Below are 16341 nucleotides of genomic sequence, written 5' to 3'. Positions count from 1 at the left end.
ATCTTGGAGAGCAATACAAGTAAAGCAAAGTGAAAATGAAAGAACCAGTTGTAGGTGATTTGACTTTGTGTTTCTTAAAGAAATATGCAGAGGGTGCTAAATGAAAAATTGCTTAGCAGGAACTAGTAGAGCGGAAGTACAGCATATTGTCCGTTATTCAAGTTCCAATGTTCCTACTTAATTATACGAAAGAAGCGAGGCGTTTCATGAGAAACACTTGACTGCTTGTTCTATAGAAGATCTACATGCACCTGCGGAAGACAATGGAACACCTAATGAGACCCCAATCCAGCGATGAGAAAACTCCAGCGAATCGCGTGGGAATACACGCTCTTTTACTCATACAATGACTCCACAGCCTTGCTCTTGATATTTGCTCTTGCAACGTCAAGGAAAAAATTATTTTATTATTAAACCTATTTCACCTACAAGAATTAAATACGCATACTGCACCCGTTTAATTAAAAACAAAATACTTATTTCGCGTCAGCAGGTAAAATGATGTGACGTTCCTATCTGAACTAAAGGAAAAATACAAGTTTTTGATGGATTGGAGTCAGTTGCTATCATTTTTCAGAATCTCACTTTGTTCGTAAACAAAGGGAGTCAACTCCAGTTAATATATCTGTAAATGAACATGAACATTCGTGGTGAATACAGGGAAAACCATGTCGATCGCGCAGTTAATGCACTGAACAAAAGTTAATATTCTTTCGTCACAAGTTATTCATTCCTTTAAAATTCTGAATTACTTTTTAAAAAATCTCGCGACACCCAATTTGGAAAGCTCTGTTCTAAACTATCAGCCCCAGCGCCGGCCTAAGAGCTAAATGGTGTGTGCAACACTGAATTATGGTTCTTCTCACACCAGAAGGGGTTGGGTGTATGGAATACTCCTAGCAAAATTGGGGGATTTCCCCAAATATTTTTTAAAAATAAACATTAGAAATTAGCATTTCAGAGCTGTTTGTACTTAAAAACTAAAGTGAAATAATATCTTAAAATTACATCATTTATGGACTAATATCCCACCCCTCTCAGTTAGAAGTGTAAAAGGCCTATTACTTATTGGTTTGAACTACCTTTTTCAATGGACGCTCAAAGAAACTAAATAAACTATTGCAAAATCTAACTTATTACTAATATTTTGTTAATGACTTCATTTAAAATACTTTTCTATAATCAAGCTTTAAAATTCAGTCATAGCTCACTACAATATACATTGTGTCGAAATAAATAGCTAATTTACCATTACAATATTTTACTATTTTGCCACAATAGAAAATAAAACTACCAGCATCTCCTAGTACACTTGTTATTTGTTCGAAAATAACAATGCTATTGAAAGTTTTGTAATATGCTGACAATAAACTAGTTCAAAATAGGATTGTATATCGTATTTATTTTAGTTCAGGAGTAGTAAGAACAATACATACTCTTATTTCAGTAAATAACAGACTTGTAAGTCGAGAATATTTACGAAATTATAGAAAATTTAGAAAATATTGTGTGTTCGCTGTCAAAATTATATAAAACAGTTTCACCATATTATTTTAAAATCTTTTTCGGTTTTCTACACTCTTCCCTAAAATGCTCACGTGTGCAGTTGCAGACGTCGCACACGCCTTAAGACGGCCCTGATCAGCCTAAAACTGATCCATTATTCCTTTTACTCTTGTTTTTATAATGAAATCCAATAAGATTTTTTATACAATCTGCTTAATGCACGGTAGCAGCTCACTGAATTATCATTGTGCTATGTTATCCTTGCATTGGTGATTTCCGTGCATATATTGATATCCACAATAGGCTATGTCTTCATTAGTGCAGAAATGGTCACCCATTCCTACGTTCAATAACAACCACGTAATTTATGGTGCTCTTTATTAAGCTCAAACAGATTAGATTACTTACAAGCCTAACAACTAAATTGCTATTTGGAAAACTGTTGGATATACTGCAGCACTGGCATTCTCTGCTCTCCTGTCCCAACGCGTTTGCCAATAACTTCGATAAACACAACACTGGCGCTCCTAGCCAAAATCGACAGTGTTATCCTGGTCAGGTAATGTCTACATATGGGGGAATGGCGGTCACCTAAGGGAAATTTTACTTTACGCACCAAATATGATCATGAAACAAGCGATATCTATCTGATGGATAGTAGTCTACAACACTGCGTAGTTACAAGCTCGGATCTATATCACACCGATGTCCACCGTTAAAAAAAAGATGTGATGTTGACCGGAATTTCCTATACGTGCGGGAATGACAGTCAGCTCTGTAGGGTAATAAGATAACGAAGTTAAGGGTTTGCCAACTTCGTATTGATTATTCTGCTTATGTTTTTTCTTTTTCAACTTATCAAATAATTACAGAAAATAGTTTTCAGTATTGATACATATAAAAAGCACAAATATTAAAAAATAATTACATAATTTTTGACATGTAAGAATATGTTCATTAATATTTCACTTGCCTAAAGTAACAAAACGTATGTTATTTTACTCTCATATAGCTAAATTTTTACTTCAAATTATACAATAGATGTAAAATAATGTGTAATAAAGTACAATAGACTAACGTAGACTCGTACTAGTCATCATATGGTTTCTACAGTTTTATATTTTAAGGTTCCTTATGAAAGCTCATAAGTTTCACCTAAGCTAATCTGTTTCTACCTTCTCAATCTTATTAGCTAGTTTTTAAAATACCAATCGTAAGTGTAATTTACAGGAGAATCACACCCACTACATTCCTCATGAACCCAATAACCACACTGTCTACAAAGATACCATAATTCGTCATACGCACTAAATTCTCCACAAATTATACAGTTCGCGTTTGTAAGAGGACAAGCAACATTATTTACTCCTAACATCCTAAGAGTGGATGGAAGATCTGTTTCCTTGATCGTGGTTTCATCAAGCTTCTCAGCTAAAATTGTACAGTAACTTTTCCTTTTTTCGACACACGAATTTCTTTATCATTAGAATTATTTTATCTCTTGTTGCTCACTGCGTTTTTCTTCTTTTCTTCCTGAGATTTTAAAACTTCTTTCGTAGGTGTTTTTTTTTTTTCAATTTTTCAGAATGTTTCTTTGTTACGTTTATACTTCGACATTTTTCGGAAGTTCCAGTATTTGAAGGTAAAGCAAGCAAAGACGAAACGTTGGCAAAAGACACATCAACAAGTGAAGAGGTGCTAGGTTGGGGATCGGAGATGTTATTTTCCTGTTGTAGAAACTGTGAACTTTGCAACGACGCAAGGACAACATTGCACTGATCAGGTGTGTCAGGAATATCTTGATCTGCAAACAAATCTCTTCCAGCTGTTCGGTTCCAGTTATGTTTAATGTTATTTTGTTTAAGCGAATTCTTCGGTGCGAGCAGTCCCGGGTTCGATTCCCGGTGGGGGCACTCGGTCGAAAGTGTAAAAAGCTTTTTCAGGCCAGCGATCCTGAATAATGTTTTCTGAATTTTCCTCATTCACACCAAGCAAATGCCGGGGTGGTGCGTAACTTATAGGTCCTAGGCCGGTTCCTTCCTTCCCCAATCCGTGCATTCCCCAACATTGAATGTCGCCCCAAGGAAGCCACTTGAGTTTTTTTTTTTTCTTATTTTATTATTATGTACAACTCTCTCTTGAAACGTACTGAAAGGAATTCTGTAGATTTAGCAGTAGCACGAAGCGATGTTCTTTCCATTATGTTTTGTAGTGCACATTCCAAGTCCTTTTGCGTTCATAACGCTGTCATAATAGTCCTTTTGTAGTTTCGGACCATTTGGAAAGATACAGGTTAATGTTTGTGATAGTGAAATACTTCCCTGCTGTATCAGAAGAAAAAGAAAATGGTAAACATTCCGATGTGGAGAGCACCGATCATGTGTGGGGAAAGTCTGATCTGTTGACTGCCATTGCCCCAAACGATATGGGGTCCCGAAGATGTTACATTTTTTTATCTAGAAACAAACAGTGCAGCGAAATAACATAAAATTAATCTGAGATTATAATACGAATCTAACCTGAATTTACACACACAAATTATACTTATCTGAGCTTCCAGTTCCTTCCATAAATTATAAGAAATACAATGAAAATAAACATTCAATTCCTATTTCTTTACGCGTCAACAAAGAAATGGTGCTCATACTAATGCAAGTTAGTTTGCTTAGTTGCAAAGTGCAGCACCTATAGTGAAGCCTTCATACCGAATCACATTTGAAAAAAAAAAATAGTGGCTGCAATTTCCCACCGACTGGTGTTGTCCCGTTCACCTCCATACTACCTTACAGTTTCTAGTAACCAACATTTACTACACTTTTAGAATATATTTGGTTGTAACGACCCCCTTCCCCTCGCCAGGACGCCCGTGGTTGAGATAGATCTTACTTGAAACGGAAGGGGGGGGATTGAAAGTACTTGATATATGGTGCTGAAGAATATCAGACATATCGTAAAACAGCTAAAAATAAATGTTGCGGTTTTGATGTGAAAAACAGCGGAATAATAGCTTTATTTTTCATTTGTTTTAGCAGTGTGGTATAAGACAAAAAAAAAAAAAAAAAAAAAGTAATGGAAGACAGAATGTGATCAAGGAAGGAGAAGCAGATCAAAATGAAATTGATCATTGAATCCAGTGGAAAATAGTAGAATGGGTTGCATAGGGACAATTTAATAAAAATAGATGTTATTAGAGTGCAATTTATTAAAAGATGCTGAATAATTGTTTGTGTGTATGCTCTTTGCAGGAAGTGCCATTATCATGCCGTTCAACTCTGGACAATCTCCATTCTGTAGAAGTGGTGGACAACCGCCCTCCCGTGGACAATGCCCAGGCCGTCAGTCGAACGCGGTGCGACTCCCGCCTAAGCCTCGGAGGATTGGATCTCGACTTGCCTCTCTCAGATAGCTATCAAGTGGAACCAGGTGAGGAGCCGCCTTCCTCCTACTTGTACTTGGAAATAACCTTTATCTTTCAATAACCTATTCGTAGTTTACCTGAACATGAAAAATGTGCTGATTCGTAATGAATCATCAATTAATGATAATATTACGAACATTATCCAGGGTGTTTCAAAACGACACCGACAATGTTTGGGAGGTGATTCATAAGACAAAAGTATAGACCAATCTGGGTGCACAAATGCTTCCTTTCGGAGTTGTAGGTTGCCAAAAACATGAAAAAAATGAATTTTAAAGGTCCGTAGCTCCAAAACAATAGAACCTACTGTAGTCGGGTCAAGATTTCACTTAGAAAATAGTATGTGCCTTATCGAAATATATTCATGTTTCACAAACCTGCGGTACTTCTGCAACAACTTTTATAGAGGTTGTTGGTGAGTACTTCAAATTATATGCCTGTAGCTAAACTCTCTCTATAAGAATTGTTGCGTCAGTGCTTAAAGTGAGCCGGTATGAGCCGGTTATGCATCCGAAAGTTCGAAAATCGGCCGGTATGGCATACCGGTAAAAATCACTGATTTAAATTGTAATTTATTTGCAGAAAAGATTTTACACATAGAAATGAGTGCGACGTTAGCATCCAGTCAACAAATATGTTTGTACTATCAAATACTTCGTTCTGCTGCTTCGAAAGAAGTAACAGTTCCCTATCACCCTATTCAATGGCAGAATTTGTGCTCTTGAATTTTTTCAACATTTGGGCGAGCAATCCACTCCCCCTCAGAAAATTTTAACTGCCGTACCACCCGCCTAAAATTTTTAACCTGGATCCTCCTCTGTCATTGACAGGACTCTTCTTTAAATTCAAAAGGATTATTTTGACATTGTCTGGACTTCTGTGTTTACAATTACCAGATTGTCCCAAAAGCTTTGCTCCATACATGAAAGAAAAAGAAACACGAATATCAGAAACAAAGACAAACTTTTACTCAAAAAAATACAGGCCATCATGTTCGATGACCTTCACCCATGTTTGGGACAAGAGTTCAATTTGATAGCGATATCAGTTGGGAGGTTTGGAATTGAAAAACTCGCGACAGGCAGCATGCGCTTCATCATATGAATTGAATAGCCGACCACACAAGAAATGAGAGAGAGAGAGAGAGAAAATCGAAACAAATAACAATCTGAGGGTGCAACATCTGGACTATAGACAGGATGAGGTAACAACTCAAACACGTCAAGTTCAGCCAGGGTGTTGGTCACATTTCGCCCACTGTTTACGTGTGTGAGGGTTTTTCAAAAACACCCACTTATCTCCTGTCACAATTCTCCACCAGAAACAAAGATCACGCGGATTTTTTAAAACAAATTCTAGCAAATTGCCACTCCGAGCTGGGCCTACTCTTGCTAACACACACGTACTCGATTGGGTCTCAGCACTCACAGCATCTTGCAGAGGGCCATTAATATCCATCGGAGATATACCCTTACGTGGCTTGTCCGCGAGGCTTAAATCACCCGAAGTAAATTTTGTGAACCAACGGGTAGCTGTCGGTCGATCCAGTATTTCTTTGTTCTGCTCTGTTCTGCTGTCAGTGTTATAAACGACAAAGAACGCCGTACAAAAAGCACTGCATTTCCTTGTCTGTCCGATTTGGGTGTTTTTTGGATATGTTGTAGATGAGAACCACCTGGTCAATTGTTTATATAAGGCCAACTCCTTATGTCCAACCCTCTGACCTTCAGATGTCACCAAATGTCATACCGTACAAGAAGTATTGCATTTCCTCGTCTGTCCGATTTGGGTGATTTTTGGATATGTTTTAGCTGAGGACCCCCGGTCAATTGTTTACATGGAGCCAACTCCCTATAACCAACCTTGTGACCTCCAGAGATCACCAAAAGTCACATCGTTACGTGGACTATCCTGATTTGCCGTTGCCCAGTATAACACACAACTATTTTTTGTCTGCCATGTTTGAACCAATTCTACCAACACCCGTTGTGTAACCTTTGGTGATCTCTGGAGGGCACAGGGTTGGTCATAGGGAGTTGACCCTATATAAACAATTTTCCGGGAGGTCCTCAGCTACAACATATCCAAAAGACACCCAAATCGGACAGACAAGGAAATTCAATGCTTTTTGTAAGGTCCTTTCCTTCGCTACAGCTTTTGCAGTTAGTCCTTTTTTTTCCATAAAATTCGTAGGACAGCTCGAGTTGAAATTTAGTCCTCATGTTGCCCTTTTTGACTTTACAGGAATGCTCGCTACACACGCAGTACTTGCCTTCACTTGATCAGACGAACCTGTCCTCTATGCATGCCTACAATTTTCACTGGTGGCGCCACCTATCCTTCCAAAGTTTTACCTCATGCAGGTCAGTGTGCTGATGGTGCAGGACTTCCGGGACAGTCTGGTTAGAGCTCTGCAAGGGCTCGGGCCTATAAAAAATCACTTCGGGCTCGGGCCGTGAATTTTTAAATATACAACCATATTTCTCGAGCCTAACTTTGTAAATATACTGTACAACGACATATATTGCACCATTCTTTCTGGAGAACTTTTAAAGCACAACTGCAAAATTAAACCTCTAATTGCTGGAAATAAAAATACAATTTTGCGTTAATTATTAAGTATCTGTAATTCGGGCTTATTTTAGGTTCATTTGATTATCACACAAGCTCTGGCCTAAGTGCTAAAACATATTTCGGACTCGGGTTGGGCGTCTCATTGTAAAATCACAGGCCGAGTCGGGCCGGGCCCTGGCTAAAAATTCGGGCCCCTGCAGACCTCTAAGTATGGTATAAGAAAATTAATGTTGACCACGAGACAAAACGAGACCAGAAGAAGCTTTTGAAAATTGAAATGAAATTGGAAAAAATCATTAAATAGTAGTGGATTACAATACAATACAATACAATGGAATAAAACGGCAAACAATATTCATTGAATACTAGGCTGATGATAATGGGGAGTAAAACATTTACATATTAGTCCTCACTCAGTCACTCATTCTGTTTCTATAGATTTTCACGTCAAAAATGGTGCAAAAATGTCAGGAGTAGAGATACTTTTTAGGGTTCTGTCAAAATTACTGCTCTAAGTGGTCATATTTGTTCCATACCGTCACCTCATCTGATGTCACTTTAAGCACTGATCAGTACCTTAAGATTCTGAAACATGGATTTTTGGATAGAACACATATTAGTTCCTAAGTGAAGTTTTGACCCGACTACGGTAGGTCCCATTATTTCGGAGCTATGGACCTTTAAAGTTCATTTTTTCATGTTTTCGGCAGCCTATAACTCCGAAAGGAAGCATTTGTGCACCCAGGTTGGCCTATACTTTTGTCTTATCTTGAATCACTTTCCAGTTGTCAGTGTTGTTTTAAAACACCCTGTATAACTAGAATCAAAGGTGTTTAATATACGAAAGGCAAAGACACTAAACAGAAAAAAAGATCCAAAATGGCTGCCCATGATATCATTGTGTTTCTCTTCCTAGTATTCTTTTCTGTTTCTTCTCTTGTATCTGCACTCCATTAATAAGTTTTTCAAAACTTGAAATTTGTGTTGGTATTCTAAATGGCATTAACGTATTTTGGTTTTCATGTGACCTGTCTGGAACTCGTGATAAAATTAGTAAGCGTTGTTGGTTATATATGAAATTGTTCATACAAACACAACATTTGCTATCTAATTAATATATTGTGCTCGACTCAAATTTACAAAACTTATATACTGCGTTTCCCGGCACAGACTACTTACAAGGCTGCCAAATATATATATATATATATATATATATATATATATATATATATATATATATATATATATATATATATATATATATATATATATATATATATAAACAGATACAGTAGTCCTATATTCACGAACATGTTTCATAACAACTCTCTTCTAAATATTTCTCACACTCTCGTATTAGGAACAAAATAATACTGAAGCGGGTATATAAACTAAACATCTTACTAAATTCAAACACTATAATACACACAGATATACAAGTAAACTAAAATTTCATTTGTTTATTTTTCTCTTGTGTCCTGCTTTCCTTTAATATTGTTTTTCACTTCTTTCTTCCTATTCTTTCCACATTGTATCTGATGAACCTACGATCATCTCAAACTCGTATATCAAAAGTTCAATTTTGTGTGTGTGTCTGATCTGTAGTAACATTATAATTAGCAAAATAATAAAACGTCTATGCTGCAACACGCAGAAAGCCGCACGTTGATGGTACAAAATTGGAGACACACCCGATTTTAAAAGCGTGTGTGTGGGATGGGTTGGATATATATAGTTATCAAAATGGTGAAGACACGAAGAAAATTCTATTTACCTTATTAATTCGGCGTGGGACCACCTTTAGCCTCTAAAACAACTCTTGATTCATCGTGGAATAAAACTTTATAAGTAATAAAATATTGTACTATTCCTTATTCAGTGCAGCTCTTACCAGTAAATGGTCCAAATAGATGAATCGAGTTGCGGGATGAGACATAGTGCACCTGATAGAGTATGTGAAAATGAGCGCCATAAGAAACGGAGGGGGAGGATTTCAAAGTTGGTGGGAGAAGGGCTATGCTATGCTGTAGAAATACATCAAATAAACTGTTGAATCGTAAAAATAGTGAAAGATAGACAAAGTAAATTGTGCTAGTTTCATATATTGGCAAAAGAAGAATGGGCAGAGTAGATCACGAACCTCCGCCGCCATTTTGAAATCTGAGATATTTTTTGAAATGGAAAGGTAGTCATGCGACACAGGTGTTAACACTGCGTTTTAATCAGGAATGCAATGCTGCTGTCCATTTTGTCATATCACTAACCGTTGATGAATTATGGCCTGTTTTATACCTTTGGATACCATCACAACACATTCTCGAAATGACCACCCTATCAACAATGGTGTGTGCCACATGCCCTTTCCACTCCTCATGCACAGTCAGCAAAATCCTTGAACGCACATAAGTACATATCCTCAATCCGCTGCACGAGATGTGGTAAATTCCGGATTTTGACGGAGGATACTATGAACTGAAGGTGGCCTCAGAGGTAGAAGTCAAGATCCAAGGAGCATGGTGGCCATTCCACCGGTCTCCGACACCCGTTCCACCTTCCAGGGAACTCTTGATTCAGGTACTCTCCGCACGCCAACCGGTTTTGATCTGCATTGAATGCTGTTGAAGGTCGCTGCAAATAGTGATGAAAATTTTCCGGAAAAAATTGAAACGGAAAATTTTCCGATTCATAAAAACATACTCCACTTATTCCTACATCGTTGTATAGCCGTGATGTGAGGTGGAAAATTTTCTTCTATACTTTCCGGAAAATTTTCCATTAACAAATATCAGTGATCAAGTAACAATATCCTCAGTATTCATAAATTGATTAAATTCATGTATAAAAATGTTAAAAATTGAAACATTGTTTAAAGAATCTGAAAATTTTCATGTGTCAGACAATTTTCAGTACTATGTAGGAACAAGTGAAACAATTTTTCATGAATCGAAGAATTGTCTGTCCTGTACAATGATGAAAATTTTCCGGAAAATTTTAAAACGGAAAATTTTCCGATTCATAAAAACATATACCACTTACTCCTACATCGTTGTTTAGCCGTGATGTGAGGTGGAAAATTTTCTTCTATATTTTTCCGGAAAATTTTCAGTTCTTAACAAATATCAGTGATCAAGTAGCAATTCCTTAGTATTCAAAACAGTGATTGAATTTATATATAGAAATGTTAAAAATGGAGGGATCGTTTAAAGAATCTGAAAATTTTCATGGCTTAGACAATTTTCAGTAATATGTACGAACAAGTGAAACAATGTTTCATAAATCGAAATATTTTGTGTCTTGTATGGAAAAATTGAAGAAATTTTTATGAGTCGGAAAATTTTCGTCATTTTGAAGCAAAAAGTAAAACAACTTTTTGTGAATCGGAAAGTTTTATTCCTCTGTAGAAACAAATGTAAGGAATTTTCATGAATCGGAAAATTTTCATCACGATGTAGAAACAAGTGAAAACACTTTTCATAATCCGGACAGTTTTGGATATTATGTATAGTGATGTTAGGTGGAAAATTTTCCACTATATTTAACTGCACATTGAGATATACAATTCCTGTAGAGGAAAATTAGACAGCAACAAACTATAATTTTCAAATTAGATTTCGGGAACCAGAAAATTTTCTAATATTTCAAGTTCGGAAGTAAAAATTTACATAGTGTTTTTCTCTCTCTTTCTCTCTATTATATCTACTTATTTATAAATGTTGCAGAATGTAAATCTATAAAAGTAGTAAAGCTATGAGAAAACTGTCTTATGTGTATTAAACTGACGAAATCGAATATTGTAAGATCAAAGGTGGATTCTAGGGGAAGAACGCATTGAAGTTTTTGAAACATTCTTAAAATGAAGAATGGTTAGATTTTCACTTCATGAAAATTTTCAAGTCAATATTTATTACCAATAAATTCTACGGCTAAACAACGATGTAGGAATAAGTGGAGCATGTTTTTATGAATCTGAAAATATTCATGACTTTTATTAAATTGAAATTTTAAATAATAGAATTGGATATTTGTACTCTACGAACTCATGTTCTCTGTTCTTTGTATACACACACACACACACACACACAGAGAGAGAGAGAGGAGTTGAATTGAGTTGGTTTTGAGTTTAACGTCCCTTTCAGCAGCGAGACTAGATAAGACGGGACCAACTGATTAACGTGAAATCCGAACTACATGTGCTCCCGCTGATAATCGAAGCCAGGTCTTCCATGCCAAAGGCGCGTATGCTAACCGCTTAGCAACGAAGGAACACGCAGAACAAGAGAGAGAGAGAGAGAGAAACACTGTGTTAACTTTCCTCTACAGAAATTCAATTTTGTAGCTGAATGTGCAGTTAAATATAGTGGAAAATTTTCCACCTAACAACACTATACATAATATCCAAAATTGTCCGGCTTATGAAAAGTTTTTTCCACTTGTTTCTACATCGTGATAAAAAATTTTCCGATCTATGAAAATTCCTTTCACTTGTTTCTACAGAGCAATAAAATTTTCCGATTCACAAAAAGTTGTTTTACTTTTGCTTCAAAGTGATGAACATTTTCCGACTCAAAAAAAGTTCTTCAAATTTTCCATATAAGACAGAAAATATTTCGATTCATGAAAAATTGTTTAACTTGTTCCTATATACTACTGAAAATTGTCTAAGCCATGAAAATTTTCAGATTCTTTAAACGACCTTTCACTTTTTTAGATTTCTGTACATGAATTCAACCAATTTTACGATTGCTGAGGAATTGTTACTTGATTACTGATATTTTTCTTAGAAGGGAAAATTTTCCACCTCACATCACTAGCTGCAAATTATTAGGCACTTTGTTCTCGCAATAAACTTTTCTGCCGTTTTGCGCAGATCCTGTTCATATTGCGAGTTCTTGCTGACAGTATGTGTGTAATTTTTCGTTTCTTAAATTTCTTTACCCAGGACACGGACGCCTTGATATCTGTGGTATTGTTTGGATCAATTTGTTTTTTCACATGCAATGCCCATATCGGAAGAGTACGGTCATGAATGATAGCGCCACTGTTTCTCGCACTTTTAAAGATATATAGCACTTCATTATTTATTTTCTTTGTAGACGGTCTCTCTATCTTTTGCTTGAACGTGCCCAAAGAATTCAAATTACCTTGCAAAAATTCCTCCATTTCCTAGATATTGCTTCTTTTTCGATCCAATAAGTTGTACGCTTTTACGGAACAGTTCTCTTCGGCACTACGTGCGAAGCAAATTAGAAGTAATGTCATAAATAATAATGTAATAATATACAACTTGGATATCAAATTTCACTGTTATTTTCGTGGCTTGTAGATCTGTTTAACTTGCATTTGCTTTCGTGATAATCCAAACTTTCAACATACGAGTATCAGTCTCGTATATTTTCGTAAATAACTGTAAAGATGATCCTAAATCTTCCAAGTAACAACAGATAACGATCCCTAAGGTTCAGAATTGACTTTTTGAGAACATGCCGGCCCTAATTGATATATCACATAACTACCTTTCCGTTTCAAAAAATATCTCAGATTTCAAAATGGCGGATTTCAGTATAGTGGTGGAGGTTCGTGATCTACTTTTCCCATTTTTCTTTCGTCAATATGTGAAACTACCACCGTTTTCATTGTCTGTCTTTCACTATTTTTACGATTCAACAGTTTATTTGATGCATTTCAATAACATAGCATAGCCCTTCCCCACCAACTTTGACATCCTCCCCCTTCGTTTCTTATGGCGCTCAGCCGCTATAACTTTGCACATACACATATTTTCAGATATCTATCAGGCGCACTGTCTCATTCTGCATCTCGATTCATCCATTTGGACCCTTTACTTGTCAGTTATATCAGCGAAGAAACAGTAGGATATCTGCTCCAGCATCGAATACAATGTTCAATAATGTTAAGGTTTGGAAGATTAGATGGGTCAGGGAAGGTGTTGAAGTTTACCCCAATGTTAATCAAACCATAATGCCTTAATAGCTCCAGCATTGTAAACTGATGCATGGTCATGGTCGAAAATTTTGTTACAGACCAGAAACAACTGGATCATAGGATGTTCTGTCCACAAAACCACTGACAATGATGCATTCTGTAAGGTAATCGCAGAACCCATGGAATGACTGGAAATTGCCTCTATATTTCGTGATAGGGAGAAGACAGTAATTAGCAAAAGGTTATTTGGACGCCTTCGATGAATAATCATGACCTACCGGAAAGCAAGTGGAATCTCCAGCGTGGAAATAGGCACTTAACTGAGGCTCTATGAAAAGTGAAATCGAAACTTAACATGAGATCCAAAGCACACACAGTCTTGTCGGGAATCGAATCCTAGGCTTCAGCACCAAAAGTGAGAACTCTAACCAAACTATTTTTATTTGAATAAACTTCAAGAACCAAAGTGATACATGCTAGCAAAAATTAACTTGTACTAACCTTGGTATACTTTTGTTATTTAGAAGGGTGTCTACTGATACTAGAAATACTGGAAATACTTGAATTATACTGGAATTTAATTTTGATACTGGAAATATACTGGAATGTTGATCCACATACTGGAAAAATCATGAAACTGGTAGTTCGTCAACAATACTTTTTTGTAATTGTTTTAATAGTCTTAAAAACTATTTCGTATCCGTTCAGATTGTAAATTTTTCCAGAGCATACATTTTGTAATTAGACATTTAAAGCAATGGGTGGAGTACAGGGCTGTGAGGGGAGTTAGGAGGCCCGTTAGAAAATGTTAAAAAATCATTGTATTTGAAGAAAACAAATCAAAGTTAACTAAATTTATTAAAAATAAAATATTCTTTTGATGGTAAAACAATTACAAACCTGAAATCATCAAGAGTGTGATTATTCCTAAAGAACTTTTAAAAAAATCATTGTATTAGGTACAGGAATTTTGCTGATAGTTATACTGAATGTACTGGAAATATACTGGAAATTTAAAAATGAAACTCAGTAGACACCCTGTTTAGTAATTGCTGAAATATTCAATGGGCCATCATCATCTTCAACGGCGTTTTCATCAAGTATTTACTGCTAACTCGTCACATCACATGACAAGTTAATGTTATTTGATTCGCTTTTGTGTTTGCTTTAAATTTTGACAGGACGATTTAATTATTTCATTCACAAGAGAATTGTCAAGTACTGAAAAAGTGTCGAATTGTCATTTTTTTAGAGCACGATTGATGGTTAAAAAGCACAATGCTGAAATAAGCCAAAATTGTAATTAGTATCGATATCACGACAATTCATCAACACCAAACTATCAACCTACTAAGACCAAATGATCGACAACCAAATCATACACCCAATTCATCGATAACTAGATCATCGATACCCAGTTTGTCAACAGCCAATTCATGTACAGTCAAATCATCGACAACCAAAACATCTACAACCAATTCATCGACAACTAAAATATAGACGACAAAAGCATCGAGAGCTAATTCATCCACAGCCAAGGCATCGACAATCAAAACATCGACAGTGCATGACTCGGCACCCAAAATATCGACATATAAAACGTTCCTTCGTTCATCCCAACCCCCGCCAAGTGAACCTTGTGGTGGACAAACACCGCGTGCGTGGGTTTTCTCGGGATTGTCCTGTTTCCTCCCACTTTCTTCATTCCACCATTTCATTCATTACTCATCATCACCGTCTCCTTTAGCCTAACCGGCATAACCATGGGACGTAAAACTCAAAGATTTCATTTCATTTTTCTCATAAAACGTTCGAAATTAAAACATACACGGCACATAACACTGTCAGCTAAAACTTCGGTAGCACATAAAATTGACAAATGAAATATGAATAGTGTATTATACAGAAAATAATAATAATAATAATAATAATAATAATAAAAAAAACAGGATTACATAAAATGAGGATCCAAAATACCGACAATGGAAAACATTCACGACACGACAGGAATATCAATAACCAAAACATCAACAATGGGAAACTTTTAATTTTTAAATATGACAAAATGTTATTAACTACTACACGAGAAAATGCTTTCTCTATTTTAACTAATATGTAACGTACGAACGGGGAAAGGTTGTCAACTGATATTAATATATATGGTACGGGTACCAGTGTTTCTTGAGGAGGACTTTATCCTTCGGTTATGGCCAACTGCATCTCCCACAACTAAATTAATTACATTAGAGGGTCACTTTTGCGCAAGGCACATTCTGTCTCAGTGTAGCCTTTCACATTTTTATCTTACGTACCCAGTAAAGTTTTCTGAAAGCCAACGTTGTTCTGTCGTCGTTTGGTTGTTACTCTAGGAAATCATTCGATTCTGCGTTTGCACTAAGTAGAATTTCGAAATAATATTTTCTAATACATGGTAACTCCAGTTGTTAACAGTAATTCGCAAAGAAATTACTCCACTTGAGCATGTCTACTAGTATGATTTGAATAGTGTTTATTATAGTTTAATTTCTGCAAAATTCTTATGACAGAATCAACACACGAATATTTTAATTTATAAGGTTTCTTCCGTGATAAATAAATAAATAATAATAAAAAATGTGATTTGTTTAGAAGCAGTTAAAATGCTGATCCACAAGGTAGCTAGCTTTTGGCTGAAATAAACCTTAGTTTGGATAATGCATTGAATCATTCATTCATAGAAAAAAAAAAATGAAATGAAAAGTTAATAGAAAAAGGAGAGTAAAAAATAAATATAGAAAACAACAAAAATATTTTACCTTTGATTGTTTCTCAATTTTGCTATTCGCTTTCGTCAATTGTATAGCGTATGCCTAATCTTGCACGGTTATTGCACACATTTTAGTTTCGATTTTCTGACGTTT

General features: G+C 35.9%; 1 protein-coding gene across 1 annotated transcript in view; it reads left to right on the top strand.

Moving 5' to 3' along the window:
* The window catches only part of LOC145672705 (BCL2/adenovirus E1B 19 kDa protein-interacting protein 2-like), a 108714-nt gene that overhangs the window by 21118 nt on the left and 71255 nt on the right, over window positions 1–16341 (top strand). Inside the window, exon 3 of the mRNA XM_081741876.1 lies at window positions 4752–4929. Coding sequence (XP_081598002.1) covers window positions 4752–4929 — 178 coding nt within the window. The remainder of the gene's footprint in view (window positions 1–4751; window positions 4930–16341) is intronic.

The sequence above is a fragment of the Thermobia domestica genome, chromosome 16 (assembly GCF_964235325.1).
Source record: "Thermobia domestica chromosome 16, izTheDome1.hap1.1, whole genome shotgun sequence".
NCBI classification, from domain to species: Eukaryota; Metazoa; Arthropoda; class Insecta; order Zygentoma; family Lepismatidae; genus Thermobia; species Thermobia domestica.
This window is presented reverse-complemented; position numbering and strand designations above follow the sequence as displayed.